We start from the raw sequence: 16,999 nt of genomic DNA on the forward strand, positions 1-16,999 counted from the left end.
ATTAGTCCAATGATAATCAGATTAGATCATAAAAATGTATTGATGTAAGTTAAAAGTTTATGTCATCAAGGTAGATGATCCATGTAGAATGATCGGGGGCCTACTCAAGTTAGACGGGAATGGTGTGACCAAAAGCCGACATCGAAGGCGTCTCACGGACAGTACCTAACGTGGATTATCTCTTTATTGTATCAAAGTACTGTGTATGGTTTGAAGACTGTACAACACAGAGGATGTGATTACGAAAATATATCAGTTAGAGTAAGTACAGGCAAAAGCTTGACGACCACTGCACGAACCAATCCATGCCGTAGGATTAATTGATGCGTGCTGGTCGCCCTTGACCTTGACGGGAATCGACAATTATCTGTAAATATCATTATACGAACGACAAACTCTATGGCCCACAAAATTATTACTGTTATCAGTAATAAATAATTTTGACTTGAGATGACAACGCACCACAATATTTTCGAAAGGTTTGTTTAGTTTTAAAGCTTTAAAAAGGTTGACAATACTAGCACAGCAACTAGCGCATATTTAAATTTACCTTTGTGTTTCAGGTTGCTTTCCCCTAGTTTTGATCTCAGGGTCGCTTCATTCTGGGCCTTGTGCTAATATTGACTCTTTTGATTGCTTTTTATAATAAATATATGTGCGTTATGGGCCTTCGCTGGGTTTTCAACTGGTTTTTTTCTAAATATTTGACTTCTTGTCACGTTCTCCGCTCTTCCGCTTCTCTTCATGCTCTCCTAGTACACATGGTACTTTATGGCCAGGCGCAAACTACTTCATTCGATTGTAACAATACAATAGAGATGGTATTTCATTTATTGATCATTAATAGTTGATTGGTTTGATAGTCGTATTTATTTATTTACATGAAGCTAGTCAAACGTTCACAAGTTTAAAAAAATTTCTGATTTTACTGAAAGATTCACTCGAACCGGCTACGTTTCTTTGGACGTAGATGCAAGTGACCAGGATAATAATGCTGCATTACCGCAAGGCTTTTTAGAGGGAGAAATGAACTGTAACTTACGTATGTTGTATTAATCAGGAAATACTCATGCAACTGTAGAAAAATTCTAGAGGTCGTTTACACTGTGCGTTCCATCCGATATTGCCTCACGAAACTAGTTTGTTATTAGAAATGGTTACGTGGCATTGAAGTGTTTATAAAATTTCAGAAATGATCCTGATTGTGTTGTTTATTATGTTTTTTTAGAACAGTAAAAATTAAAATTCGTTGTTTATTACCCCATAATCTATTGCACTCTAGTGTTCGAATTTAATGTGGAAATGTTTGCAAGCAACTGATGAGGAAAAACGAGATAAAATAACTTTATATTGTCCTGCTTTAATTTTTGTTTCAACTCTACTCCAATATACTGCCATTGAAAATCCTGAAGGATATTAAGTGGGCCTACACTCGAGGAACAGAACTTATGAAATCAACGGTGTATTGCTTTGAAGAATTAGATCTTCCAATCATCTCTAAGGGATATGCTAGGGGTCAGTTTAGAAGAAAAATCTCGACAATTCACCTAAAAATTCTTAATACTAATATGTGGGGTATTATATCTCTTTTATGAACCATATCATCTGCAAATTTATATTAGTTCCTTAATTTATGGTTGATTGTGTTCTAGATAAATATCCTGAAGGCTTGAAACACGGAAGTCAACGTCATGCAATGAGGGTCATAAAAGGAATATGTTGGTTGGCACGATAGAGATAAAACATGCGGATTCATCTCGTAGCTCTTAAGACATAGTCGATGATCAGGAGCCTGAAAGGTAATCCTCGTGAAACCAGGCTCCCATAATGGAATAATGGCCATTGATTATACTGGATCAATTCATTAGAACAAGCCGGAAGGATTTATATATATATATATATATATATATATATATATATATATATATATATATATATATAGTTATGAATAGTCTTTTCACATAGTGGTATAAAGCTAACCTCTAAAGAAGATATATAACCAGACTTTAACGAAAGCAATATTTGAAATCTGGGTGATGTGTGGACGCGAATAATAATGATTGGTTGTTTGCTTAGTTAGACTAGTAGATAGTCTGACAGGCACTAGATGAGTTATATATTCTCTTACACTTTTCATTACTATGATTGCGTCGGATTGTTGTCGGTTTATGGTGCGGAAATATGTTCACGTTCTAGTCAGGCTAGTCATGTGTTCTTGATACTAGTTGTTTTGAAGTCCTGTGGAGTGGACACTGAGAGGGAATCTAGTGTAGATATTCATCTGAGGCAAATTAACGTCACATTTAAATTTGACAATACATTGTAATCATCCAAGCCGGTAAATGAATCTAAATGATTTGTGACACACTAAATTTAGCACACCAATTGTTTTTAAATTGATTTACGATTATGCTTTATTTAATTTTACTTCAGGTCATAAAGTGAGGAATAATTAACTGGTACCTTGTTATCCCATCTCTTTACGTTTGGTGTTTTGAAACACTCGTTTAAAGTTGAGTATCTGTTGAATCATTTCTTTCGCATCCCTGTTGAATTACTGCTCCTTCGAAACAAAGATACAAGTGAAGTAAAAGATTCGTTAATTCTATTTCCTGCTGTGTCTATTATTGAAAGCTGTTAAGGACAACGCTGAATGAAGGAAACAGAGGTGTGAAATTGGTGAAGATAAGGTAGAAAAGACCTTTACTTTAAAAAAATTACTGATTGATTAATTAGTTGCTTCAACATTTGCAGCTAACTGAACTTTCATCAAGCTAGAACTTGTTTGAATCTAATCCGGAGATTTATTCCAATGCCAATTCAAGCCATTTGATCAAGCTGGACACTACACTCAGACGATGATTAATGATCACTTATTTGATTATTCACAGGTTTCTTTGACGTATACAGATATGCCCAAAGTCAAAGGTTTTAGATTGTACAATGTACTTTCTCATCCTTGTGTTTTGGTATTCTTCCACTGTAAGTTTTTACAGAGTTAGTAATCAATCTAGTCTTTATTTTGACTATTTGTGATGACGGAAATGTCATTTCATATAGCACAAATATGAATCAACAGAATATTTTAATTCCAACTTCAATAAAGAATTCAGACGTGCTTCGGGTAAGATGGTTACAAACATATTATGTTTTCAGAGTACAGCTACTTGTTCCTTTCTTAAAACACCTACCGCCTCTGATACGAATGGTTTGTTCTCAGAAATGTTGTTATCAGATTCTAATCCAAGTGGAACCATCACTTTCCGATGCTCTCAAGCTGGCCATGCAATTCTTTTCTTCTGTCATGATAAATCCAATTCGAGTATTTTGTTCTCAACTAAAAGGTTGTTTAGATACTCACGTTTTACTTGTATAACAGTTTGATCCAGTGTAGAAAACCTCCTGTTGTATCCGTTGGCCCAAAGACAATTCGTCTCCTGAAGAAACCAACTCCTTTTAATCAGCGACTGATTGTTCTAACCAGGTAAACGTGATTCAATTGTCTTATGTACACATAGTGAGATTGTTTCAGAAAGCAACATTATCGTGACATGTCTGAAGAAAGGTGAATCAGGTAACTAGTCATTTGTCTTTAAAATGTCTTAATATTATCATATTACTAAGATTCAAACTTTTTGCTGTAGCGGTATCTAATCCCATTGTACCCTAATCATTAGTAAACCTATATAGTAATTACCATAAACGAACAGGAATCCTTACATCATTTCTTTTGTGGTTCATTTTTCCCTCAGTCAAAATAATTTTTCTTTAACACTGAATCCCTACTAATTATTTTTAAGTGGAATAAAAAGATAATTGCAGCGGAATTCTGTCTGAATGCCACCCACCATTTCAGCTAATCAGGTTCATACTTCTGAATTCAATAATTAAGATTGAAGGTGCCCCTAAATCCCAAGTGCCAATTGGCATGAAACGAATGTCAAGCAAGATATCCTGCCGAATAATCTCAATTATTGAACAGGCTTTATAATAAGAATTTATATCTTTTAAACACTTTGAAATGGTTTTCAACAAATAATTGTTATTTTCCCATATATTTAACAGATATATCAGTTTCGATAAACCCTATCACTGTATATTCTGGAATGTCAAATGGAGTTGTAAGTTTTTGGGATCAAAAGTGATCGGACATTACTTTTTCAGGTGTCTGTTGCTATTCAGTCAATTTCCAATGCTCAATCGTTTACTATTTCATGTAGAGCACAATCAATTAATGGTAATCAGTATATGTCGGCAACATCTGAGGGTTAGTAAAAAATTTATGATTCTGTCATACTGTCTATTAACATTAAAGGAAGCAGTTCATCGATCTCTTTAATTAATGGAGAGATTATCCTTACACCTAATGATGTGAATTTGTATAGTCTACAGTTTCAGGTTCGTTTATTGTATTTTCTCTTAGTTATTATTATTAATATTCTCCATAGTACAACGCGAAAAAATATTTTGTCGGTTGTATCCTAAAATGCTATCCTATTCTGTTTTTTTAATTGCTTCGTCTTAACATTTTATGAGAACGAAATGACTTATGAATTTCTAAATCCGGATTTATACTTGACCTTCATAACCTATCTTTGAAAAGACCGACATTGAATATCCTAGTTGTTGAAGCCTTTGGGCTAAACCAAATGTGTACCATTAGATTAACCTGCTATACGAAATGAATTTAAATTGAACCGAATGAACTTAGTACAATGACTACTAAATTACAGTTCTATTAGATTTGAAAGTGAGGTAACGAAATCTGTGTAAGAATTCTATCCTAAATGACTGCATCAAACCCCAAAACTTGGAAATTGAAGGACTAGATTTGTCTGTTGTGTGAAATAAAATGAGAAGAAAAACGGATTTATATACCTCTAATTGTGAAGTTTCCAGGCTTTAATAAAGCTGTCAAAGTATCAATGGAAAAGGAACATGCTTTCATCAAACGAAACGCATAAAAGTAAATTCGCAACCCGGTAAAAATTTATTTGCATCACCATCTGATTTTATTTGGACAACCATTTAAAAATGGGAAACACTGGACAGCTGTTCTATCTTAGCATGGGACTCATCAGCAATTCGTATTCACAAACCGTTCAAATTAAACTTAGTTTCGGATAATAGGTCACAAAATGAATCTAAACAAAGAAAAATCAACCAAATGAGATGTTGAGATGGTTCAATAAAACCGAACTATTAGTAAGGTGTTTTGTGGAGATTTTAGTATTTTAGACATTTGAATTCACCACCAGGTATCCAAAGGTGGTCTAGCTTAGATCAACTCGTGAATTTAACTGTTAAAACCAAACTATGTACTATTAATAAGTAGCATATCTAGCACACAAAATAAATAATGAGGCAATAGTAAACAGTTCTAATAGGAAATTGTTGTTCCCGATACAGCTAAACCCGTCATGAAGATGTAATCTGATTTATATCGGAGGTTTAATCAATAAGGGGGTGATATCAGTTTAATGCACATATTTTTTTCCAATACGCAAGAGACAAAAATACATTTATATTTGTTTGGCATTACTTCGGTTAGTGTAGCTAGGTATTACTAAGCCTTATTACTCAAGTGTAAGTAAAAGACAAGTCTATAAATACGTACTTAACTAACTATTTACATTAAACTAAATTTCCACAAATTATTTCCAAAGATTATGGATACAATCCACTATTTAATATCAACAAGCGTAGTTTCAAGGAACATAGCTGAAAATTTACCACCGGCATAACATAGATCAGGAAGTTATGTAATCTATTGTATTCTTTTAAGAATTGCACATTTGCGTTGCAATAAAGTTTCGTTGCCATGCATCATAGAACCAACGTATTTCTTATGATCCACACGCGTTAGTGCATAGCTTGCATTCAAACAAATATGTATACTTTAAATGTTTAAATTATTTCTTTTTATTTAAACCAATGAGAGTTTTGTATGAAATGTGTTAACACTATTCGAGTTACATCGATACTGTTATATATTGGGACAATAAACGTTTTAAAACCAAAATAGAAGTTCCATCAATAATTCCCATTTAATTTAGAAACTTTAAAACATTTACATTATTATTTTACAGGTTTTATTGTTTCTGAATGGATTAAATCAAGATTTAGGAGTCCTTTGTAGCGTTAGTGTGGCTAACAATGAAACACAAGCCAATAATTTACTGAGTGATAATACATGTGGAACAGTATCAACTAATGGTAACATATTTTAGTCTCTTTTAAATTACTTTCAAGGATTTCCTTATATGTGTATTAGTAGTTTCAGTTTATCTTAAAACTCAATTTCTCTTTATTCAACACTGTATTTAATGGTGTCACTGTATAACAGCCATAGTCACAATTTAAGACATATTCTCTCCACTACTGCATCTCAGTACTTGAGTAATACGGTCTAACTATAACTGTAAGATGAATTATGAAGTTTATTACGTGAAAATGTCTTTCTAAATATCAAGAAAACTGCCGATTAAACTTAGGAGGTCGCATTACAGTAGATACAGACGTCCAAAACGGGGACATAAAACGCTCAATCATCAGACTAGATTAAACTTCAAACTTAAGAGGACAGGGACGTGAATTATTTTCGTATTTTTTCCTAAATTTGAGTCAGATTAATAATTGCCCAAATTTTGATATCTCATACTAATTATTTCCTAACTGAAACTTAAAGAAAATTCAAGGAAGTCAAGGAGAGAACTATCAAGGATTCATTTCATCTTAATCTAAATAGATCATTAGTGCTCACCCTCAAACTCATACACAATCGACTTTGGAACTATTGACGTTACACGAAATAATTTTGCACTTATCCGTTGTGTATCCAGTTTTCTGTTTTTCTATGTTCAGACAATTTAGAAATTGAATATTTTAGATCCAGTAAACATATATCGTTTGTACAGGCTGATTTTTTATCACCGCTTTTTGATAACTCACTTAAATGTTAAAAAAAATCCAATTACTTCAAGTCGAATTCTTTAGAATTCTACTGAAATCTTATTCTTAATACAGTAGGTCACCAAAGTAATGGCTAATGTGAACAAGTACTCATCCATTACATTCAACAATTATCGTTCTTTAACTGTATTTGACTATATACTACTAATAAAATATTGATAGCAAATGTGAAATCTGGATAATCTACATTCCATACTACTTGGATCTTCGAGTGCTGAATATTTATGCGTTTTAATCTAGATCAACGTTATATATCTCATATAATTTAACCTATTCACTATGAGTTTCTATTTTACTTGCTTTCATAATGTTATATATTATAAACCAGTGAATTTAATGTTAAAATATCTAAATGTTACTTTAATTTTTTTAATTTTTCATGTTAAGTTGCAACTTCAAACAACTGGTCTATAACACCTTATTTAAACGAATTTAAGGTAGGTTAGTTTGTTCATTTATTGATTAAAAAAAGATGACAGATAATTCGTATTTAAACACTAAACAATTAACAACACGAAGTTCATCGAAGGGATCTCTTTTCAACGAATTTATTATCAAGCTGTACAATCGTATATATATATGAAAGTTCTTTCTTAAAGTACTAATTCCATGAGGAAACATGAGCATGAAATAACCCAGATAACGTAATAAAAAAGGTTATAATACTAGATTAAGTAATACGAATAATAGCATTAGATGTAGTGAATATAATAAGATGATTAAAATGTTTCTGTTACAATAATTAAAGGTTATAGAGGTGTAAGAAATAGATAAGGTGATATGATGAGTACTTATGAATAAAATAATGAGAACAAGGTACATTGGCCGTAGCCCACGCTTGCTTTCAACTTGGATACGGGAACATATCCCAGTTTGGTTGTACAAGTGTGAAAGGAAAGCAGTTAGGAGTTCTATACTTGAACATCTAATCGACTGTAATCATTCTACGGATTCAAAGTTTGATTTTAAGGTTGTTTATATAATTCGTTCAAATCAACCTAGATTTCTTCGTATCCAACTTTTAAAAATAGCCAAAGCTCTTACCATCCATGAGCTCAAACCAGAACTATGAGTACAAAAGAAGTACGTCTTATCGTTACGTTGGTCTTAATTAATATTATTATTATTATTATTATTATTATTATTATTATTATTATTATTATTACTGCATTCTCCCTTTACTTATGTCTTATATTCTCATTTGAAGCTTGGCCACCATTGAAAACCTGGAAGCACTGGACGGCCGTTTCGTCCTCCAGTGGTACTCCTCAACAGTGCGCGTCCACGATCCCGCCCTGCGGGATTCGAACTCAGGGCCTATCGGTCTCGCGCGCGAGCGCTTAACCACTAGGCCACTGAGCTGGCATCCAACGGTGTTAATATCTAACTTCAATTAATCCACGAAATTGAGCGACATATACACCATTGTCTTCAGTGAGTTACTATCTCACAACTGATCCGGTTGAACTTCTTTTAAATTGACTAACAATTTGTTTATTGCCACGAATGTAACTTAATCATCTTTTCATTGAAATTCAAATATTCTTTTAGATAATAATCAGTATTAACCAGACAAATAAGCTATCTTTCTAAATAAGTACCTTTGAAAAACTGCTAAAAAGTACAGCATTCTACTTCTATAAGTCACTTTAAAGGAAAAGAAAGTATTTTATTTTATGATATATATTTATAGGCATCATCAATATCAAGTCGTACAGATTCACTTACACGTTTACTTACGGTGAAACGTAACTCATATCCAACAAATGAATATGATAATACAATGGAAGTATTAATTTTAAAATGTTGCAGTACTACAAAAAATGCTACAATGGATCCAGCATTTGCTAATATTGTAACAACAAGTCGAATTAATGTTCTACTTAAATCTCGTTTAATTATTAATAAAGGTGAAGAATTACCAACAGGTTAGTTAATCATTGTCTAAGATTTAAGATTTGATAAGTTAATTATATGGTTAGATTGTGTGTATTTCTTTGAATTGTGGTGTGGCATATCTAACAAGTAAAAATCTATGTACTTGCCTCACTCGAGTCACCCTTTATTCATAAAGGTTGGTGATAGTACTGTGCTGCCCAAAATGAATTAGAGGTAGCGAAACCCGGGAAATTGTACATGAACACCTGACAGCGTTAATTCATATGAGCTTTCTTCTCAAAATGATGTCTATAATCTGTCTTTCGGATGCGTTTTTTAATACGTATAAGATACGTCAACGGAATAATTTCTTCACTATTCTGAATTTTCATAATATGATTTAGTATTAAACTCGTTGTGATATGAATTGACATTTTTTTCTAACTTTTTTTCATAGATCAAACATTTCCCTATCCTGATCCTGTATGGACGCAAATTTCTCCTTGTCCCTGTGACCTAACAATAAATACATGTGACCTTGGATGTCCATGCGATAATGTAAGTGTATCTGAACAAGAAAACTTTTTTAAAAAATCACATAACTGATGAGGCATTTGTGTCACCCTGATTCTGTAAATCATTTTACTAAAATCAGTTAATTCGGAAAGAGTTTTGAGCATACCTTGTACGAGATCATCATCGCTTTCCGAGATTTCACTTTCATAATCACGTATTTTTAACCAAACATAACTCTAAAAATAAAGCAAAGCATTGCATATTTTTGCCATAGATAATAATCAAACTGATGATAGACATAGATAGGTCGTCATTACGTCTCGTTAAACTGAACTATATTATCTTACTCCACTTATGAATATGATGTATGAATACAATCTTGAAGTTTCATTAAAGTTCAAACTACGTAAAAGTCAGTACAGTTATTTTGTGTCTCAGTTTGATTTAGAACAAAAATCATTAATGTGGACTGATTTAACTGTGGATTTTAATCGTGTTGAAGTGTTCCTATTCTTTCGAAGAGAGGCTTCTTTAGTTATATATCTACAATTATGTATAAACTACCATGTGATTACTATCAAGATATTTGATCTCTTCCAAGTAATGTAATATAAACTTTCATACATTATTTATTAATAATTAGTGTTCGATTAAATTCAAATGTTCAGTTTAGCTAAACAAAGTCTTCCATTACGCCATATAGATAAGAAAATCTAAACTATCCTATCCTTAAGTTGATTAAACAATGGTATGTATTCTTATCATAGATTTCCACAATATCAAATAAATAACTTCGTCTTACTATTCATTGAATACGAACTCAAAAATAATGATCATACTGTAGTGGAAACGAACACCAGTGGAGAACAATCGAACGTATTTAACACAAAATTACAGGACTTTTTAATAAAATTTAACAATCATAAAGTAAATGCTTAATTTGCAAAATGTCCACCAATTGTCTCAAAATGACTCAGACTTTATTGTTCTTGCATTTTCATACAAACTGCATTCTGTTTTCATTCTTTACTGTTCGATCCTCTTGTCACTCTGCTGCCAGACCTTCTGTTCACGAGTAACGTCATATACTATTTATGTCAATATAAGTAGCACACACCACAATACTATCTCAGTACTTTTAATTAGTAGTATGACAAAGAAAAGTTCTATAAATTATTTGGATTGTTGAATATATTTCCATTCAACTTAATCCGATTTATGCGGTCAAGCGATGAATACTCATAGAAATTTATTCAGTTGAATGATTTATAAACTTAAGGATTCTTAGTTTTGCAAAATTCTATAGTGTAATATTTCTTGTTTCTTATCAGATGTGTCCTGTCAGTCAGTCTACAATCATGTCATCAAGTTTTTTTGGTGGTTATTTCAATCTACCAAATTATCATAGTTGTGATGCAATGTTAGATCGAATTGAAAATGAAGAAAATAAAATTGATTTAATTAATCGAGGTTTCACAAGATTACCAGATTATCATCCACTTCTATGTGTTACTGTTGATAATAGTGCAGTTCTTGGAAAATATCACAGTTCACTTTCACCTGCTCGTAGTCTTAATGACTTTAATATTAATACTAAAAATGCTAAAACTGAATATCCATTAGATCAGATTGATGATTTAGGTATTCGAGAAGTTACAGTTGATCAAAACAGTCAAAAACAACGTTTATATACAAATGGTGATCCATTACTTTTAATGATACAGCCGGTAATTTTAACAACTTCAGATGATCCATCTATTCTCGTTAGTCAATATAATGAGTATTTTGTTTTACCCAATGAAATGAACTGTGATTTTGAATCAAATATTCCCGTAGAATATCTTTCTGATAGAATTACTTATAGATGTCCTATTGTTTTGTCAGTCATGCAATGTCAAGACGCAATCAATATAAAAAACAATATAGGGATTGGTGAGTCTTATATTGTAATTATTACTAACAACGAGGCTTAATTTACATAAAAGTAAAGCAAATGCATATACATATTGCTTTTCTACTATTTTTATTAACTTTTTCTCCCTAAATCTTTATTTCAAACTTAATCATTAGGATTTCGTGATGGCCAAGGAGAACATCAGTCAGTCAGTCAGCTACAACGTAGGACCAGGCACATAAACTCATCGATCAAAGTTGCTACACCTCATTATCACAACAAGATGAACAGCAAATTCATATAAGTAGTTACTTCAGCGGTAGTAATATATAAAAAATGATTGTATATAAGGATATGATAAAGTAAGAAAGGATTAGGTTGTAGAAAGAAAGATAAAAAACAATTTTAATCGCACAGTTTAAGGGAACATAAAGTGTATACACCTACGCCATTGTGATTGATTTGGAACCATGTCATCCAGAGTCTCCAACCACTGTCCACAATAATCACGCGGATTCCAACCAAGAAGTCTGCATCAGAAGTTAGTGACTTCAAGGACTGATGCCATAATATTAATTAACGACATTAAACAGATCTATTTAATTGTTATCAACATGTCTTTTCGAAAAATAATTCTAAATTTCTTTCACTCTTAACTTATGTTTATTTATATTTCAAAATATTATATACTGATGTAAGGCACAATGTATATATTCCTTGGTTCTTCACGTGAACAGTTTCTACTAGATAATTACCAACCAGTAATATATAATGAAAAAGATGTAATTCCCACTATTCTGTCTACTCAGTTAAATTTATATTAAATCATAGAATTTTACATGAAATCAATATTCTAACTGACTTCTTCATCACACTAAGTGTCTGAATGCATGCTTCTTGACTGTTTATTGCATGTAAACCCATTTGAAATGAATTGTCTAATGATGAATCACCATGTGAATAGCTCACTCGCAACACTATTGTTTTCGACTCTGGGTAAAATTGGTTTGAACCCAAAAATCAAATCAGTTTTCACAATATTACAGGTATGTTTTGCTAACGAGTTCTAACAATAAACCATGGTCTGTAGCTTCCTACCGCTTGTCTTCAACCGTCGGTCATTAAATAAAGTTTATTGAATTATAGAGTCATTATCTTTAGCCGGTATATTTCATCTTAATCGAGAGAATCGAAAATGCTCTAAGGAATAAATAACAGGACATTGATTACTACTAAATCTCTAATAGTAGTAACAGTCTATATTTAGTCAGAATTAAAGAAACAGTTAAATGAATCTATCATTTATTAAACAGGCAGAATAAACTTACTTTTACCAACTGAACTCAATCTGTTGCAGTATCATTAGTTCAAGGAGTTGGAGGAGATTGTTGAATTTCATTGTTATTTCAAGGACTAACCTTAGATAAACAGTCATTGATGACCATGAAGCACTGAACATCCGTTTAGCCTTATTATGAAGATCTTCAGCAGTGAATATCCATACCCTCATAGAAACTGAATTAAAGATCTTCAGATTTTGTGTTTATAGTTCGACTCTTAGAATTTTAAGTTATCATCCAATAGTTTGCGCTTATAAGTTTCATCATTTCGCGTTACTGCTTAACCATCATCCAATGTGATTGTTAGTTGGAAAAATACCATTCTAGGACAAAACAGCTATTCAGCGCCTCCTGGTTTCCAATAATTGCTGAGTTAAGTTCAGTCTCTGATGGAAGCTATGAAAAAAGCAGTTGAAGTAAAATAATTTTAAGTAAATATATGTTGGACCTTTGTATATTTAAAATCCAATTTTTCATATTTATATATTTCATGACATAATTAGGCTGGGGACCGAGAACAATATTGGACCGTTTATTTGCACGTGCTTATTTAATTGATGATTTAGCAATATCAAGAAATTCTGAATCAATATTTCGTTTACGCATGAATCGTTTACGAGATGATACACCAGTCCCAGTAAAGGTGGATTATTTTTGTTTAAAGCAAAATGAATTACAGAACTTTACAATGTCTTCTCAGGTATGTGATAATTCAGTTTTTTTATTAGTTAACATTGATTAGGTATTATTTTTGTGTCATAAATTGAAATATTTATGTATGGGATTTTTTTAATTTTAGTGATAAGTATTATTAGGGATTTTCAATCTTCCGTTGTTCACATTCAGGATTACAACTGACCAATGTCTCTTGCTACATGTACTTCCTGAGCATACCTCCTCGATACAGTTTTATGCTACAAGTTTTAATATGTTTGGTATGTGGCTAGCAGTTCATTCTAGGTCATACATTTTGTTCTACTTAAAGTTCATCAGGCGAATATACCTAACTTAACTCCAATCTTGAATATCAATGAAATAATTCAAACTCTTACTAATTTATGATGCACACATACCCGTCAATAAACTTAGTGGCTATCTCAAATCAATAGCTCAAACGATAATGCATTATACATTTAAACTGACAATTACTAATGAAGAGACTGAAAACGTTCATTTTAGTTCTGATCGTCTGTGATAAATTACGAATTGATTGAGGATTTATGAAGATCCCCGTAATGGTTTCATGAATCGGTCACTAGTGATGCAGCATCTAGTGTGATGGGTTCAAATTTAATTGCGCGAAATTACTTCATGACGACTTTTAAACATCATTTATAGGCAAATTCTTGTTAAATCCATAGTACGTATTAACTTTCCTAATATCTATTATGTTTTAAAGTACTCGTTTAAAATTACAACGTCGTCCAATATCCGACAAACTCAAGTGTTTTCTACCTTTTCTTGCTATATTTCAATGTTCATTTAGTCAAATGTTAATGTAGATCAAATAAATCAAACCGGTTTTTTCAATCATAACTGTACATATAATGCAACGTCTAAATCGACTTCATGTATCCCATTACAAAATTCAGTGAAGTCAAATCACTTAGTCCCAACTACCTGTCCTTGGCATAATGCTTTCGATCTTCCACCTGACATTGATTTATCAAATAATATATGCAACAATGTCGTAATGAAAGTGGATTATAAGTGAGTTTTTCCTCTTTCTTATATGAAATATTTCCTAGATAAGCTTTTGTCCTCAGATAAAAACGTACAAGGATAGTAAAATATAAATAGTTATCGGTATAGGTTTTCATTCACGAACTGATCCTAGTTAGACCACCATTAAAAACCATAAAGCACTGCACCACTGTTTTGTCCTAGTATGAGACACCACACAAGTTCACTCTAACTACTTTGACCAGGGTACCGGATACATGAGCTTCGGTTTCGCGCGCGAACGATCGACCTCTAGACCATTGAGTATATAAATGTCAATATTGTCATAAGATGTGACACGTGTCAGGCTACCATCTACCGAAATTCACAGTGCTGGCTCCCACAGAAATAAGACAAGAAATAATAATCATAATCAAGTGAATATTCTAATCGTGTTACTAATCTATGTAATATGGTGTATGCCTACTACCTAACTAGGTATCCTCAAACCATGACTCTTTACTTTGATTAGTGTTGGTTCACAACTTAAATGTCGCTTGTCGCTTAACCGAAATATTTTTAACTCATTGGTTCCGCCACAAGAGTGCTATGTGACGAAGATGTTAATGGTAAAATATATATTGCTTATTCATGTATTCGTGCATATGCATCAAACAGGTGTTATGCGCGTACAGTGGTACTGATGGGACTATTGTGTTAATGACTCTTAGTTGACTGTTAGATATCTGACCGATGCTATCGATGAAGTAGGTTGGTGAATGTAAAACCAGTTTTTTATATCAGTCTCAGGATTTCATTTAGTCCCATCAGGTATGCACTTACCCGATAACTCGGTGAGCGGCAAACATCCAATAAGCAAATTTCAATTTAAGTTTGTAATTTACCTACTTCTGCAGAACTTTTGTTACTGAGCTCCGCAAAGATGTAGAGTCAGTATGAACTTTTCAATTTTCATGTCATTTTAGCTAAGTTTTCCATGTTTATAAAAATGGATTTTCTCTTCTCATAAATTAGAATGAGCAGTTATCAATGTGGATTTCCATAGATATGGTGATATCCATTTCTATATGATTTAGTCTATTTACATGTGTGCAAAATTTACTTGGTAATATGAGTACATTTATGCACTTGAACCTTTAGCTCATATATGATAGCATATGATAAAAATTGAGCCCTAAACCCACTCGAATTCCATTCACCAGATCCTAGAGTGATACTACAAGCAAATGTTGTATTTTCTGACTTTTTAGAATCCATATAAAACTGTTCTATCAAGCAAAGGTTTGCCATGGATACATTCAATAATTATGTCTTTTGCCATAATCCACAATGTCCACTAGTACCGGTCACCAAATACCAAGATATCTTTAAAATGGATCGTACCAACTAATCATATTATACAAGTTAGACCAAAATCTGGTTATTTCATTTGTAGTAGTCATAACTTACCATAAAAAATCTTATCACAGTTACTCCCAGATTAATGAAATATCTGGTATATGATCTTGCTAGTAAACGTACAAAATTATCATTTTCTGTTAAATAAACACTTAAGGAAAGTTTTTGATTGAGATTATGAACCGATTGATGTTAGACCACCGTTGAAAACCTGGAAGTGCTGGACGGCCGTCTCGTCCCATTGTGGGACTCCTCAGGAGTGCGCATCCACGACCCCACTCACGGGATTCAAACCCAGAGCCCTTAGTCTCGTGCACGAACGCCTAACCTACTGGAACACTGAGCCGACATTCAATGGTGCTGAGGAGTCCCAAAATGGGACGAAACGGTCGTCCAGTGCTTCCAGGTTTTCAACGGTGGTCTAACATCAGTCAGTTCATGATCTGAATCAAAAAATTAATAATCTCCAAAACCCTTATACTGATAACTTAAGAAAAGTGTCAGACTACAAATCATTCGAATTAAATCAAGCTTTCAAATACCTATCTATCAGTAGTATTTTGATATTTTAAATAAATTTTTGCTCACTAGATGGTCGAACTTCACAACTGTCACCTTTAAATGAAAAGCGATAAAGCTTTATTATTATTATTTGAAATTGGATTCTGTCAAAAATTGATATCATTCAAAGAACTTCCCCAGATGAAATACTTCTCTTCAGCATATTTCCTGTAGTTGATTTTTCTTTGAAAATCATAGAAGAACAATTTGAATGAAAGCTATAATTTTCTCTTTTTTTCTCTTATTTAAGGTAGAAGGCTTTTTTGTTTACCTAGAAAATTACATGCTTTAAACAAGATTGTTTGCTAATTTTCTTAATGGCTTTTCTTTATAATAGATTTGTATGGTCCGATGGAAGTATACAAGAAGCATTAGCTCAAGTATATATGGCCAACTTACCTGTAACTAGCACTGAAACAACATATTATCAGGAATATTCTGTCAAATTTATTCATACTACTGAAGTAGACAATGAAATTGACACAAAGCTACCGTCACATCTTTATGGTAAATTGAAAATATTGATAGAACAAATCTGAAATCTAAACGAATTTATCTTGTTTTTTATTAAGTACTTTGGTGGGTTATCTCATTTTAGAAAATTCAGTTAAACTAAACTTCGGCATAATCCATCTATTATTCACATTTTGACATGAAATTTAAAGCTTCTAAATCTGTAATTAACCAAAAGAACAGATTTTCGAGATGAATAGTACATTCGTTTTCGGAATATCAAAAATAAAATCAATCAAGGTGT

At 32.4% G+C, this 16,999-nt stretch overlaps 1 protein-coding gene across 1 annotated transcript in view; it reads left to right on the top strand.

Moving 5' to 3' along the window:
• Positions 1–425: 425 nt before the first annotated feature.
• The window catches only part of AGPAT9_1 (1-acylglycerol-3-phosphate O-acyltransferase 6 (lysophosphatidic acid acyltransferase, zeta)), a 33,573-nt gene continuing 16,999 nt past the window's right edge, over positions 426–16,999 (top strand). The window contains exons 1-18 of the mRNA XM_051215668.1: positions 426–479; positions 2,434–2,690; positions 2,737–2,982; positions 3,015–3,124; positions 3,157–3,344; positions 3,380–3,484; positions 3,519–3,574; positions 4,066–4,121; positions 4,165–4,267; positions 4,316–4,398; positions 6,090–6,216; positions 7,360–7,409; positions 8,666–8,900; positions 9,308–9,408; positions 10,698–11,298; positions 13,104–13,300; positions 14,087–14,310; positions 16,580–16,749. Coding sequence (XP_051066198.1) covers positions 2,859–2,982; positions 3,015–3,124; positions 3,157–3,344; positions 3,380–3,484; positions 3,519–3,574; positions 4,066–4,121; positions 4,165–4,267; positions 4,316–4,398; positions 6,090–6,216; positions 7,360–7,409; positions 8,666–8,900; positions 9,308–9,408; positions 10,698–11,298; positions 13,104–13,300; positions 14,087–14,310; positions 16,580–16,749 — 2,530 coding nt within the window. The 5' untranslated portion in view covers positions 426–479; positions 2,434–2,690; positions 2,737–2,858. The remainder of the gene's footprint in view (positions 480–2,433; positions 2,691–2,736; positions 2,983–3,014; positions 3,125–3,156; positions 3,345–3,379; positions 3,485–3,518; positions 3,575–4,065; positions 4,122–4,164; positions 4,268–4,315; positions 4,399–6,089; positions 6,217–7,359; positions 7,410–8,665; positions 8,901–9,307; positions 9,409–10,697; positions 11,299–13,103; positions 13,301–14,086; positions 14,311–16,579; positions 16,750–16,999) is intronic.

The sequence above is a fragment of the Schistosoma haematobium genome, chromosome 4, assembly GCF_000699445.3.
Source record: "Schistosoma haematobium chromosome 4, whole genome shotgun sequence".
NCBI lineage: Eukaryota > Metazoa > Platyhelminthes > Trematoda > Strigeidida > Schistosomatidae > Schistosoma > Schistosoma haematobium.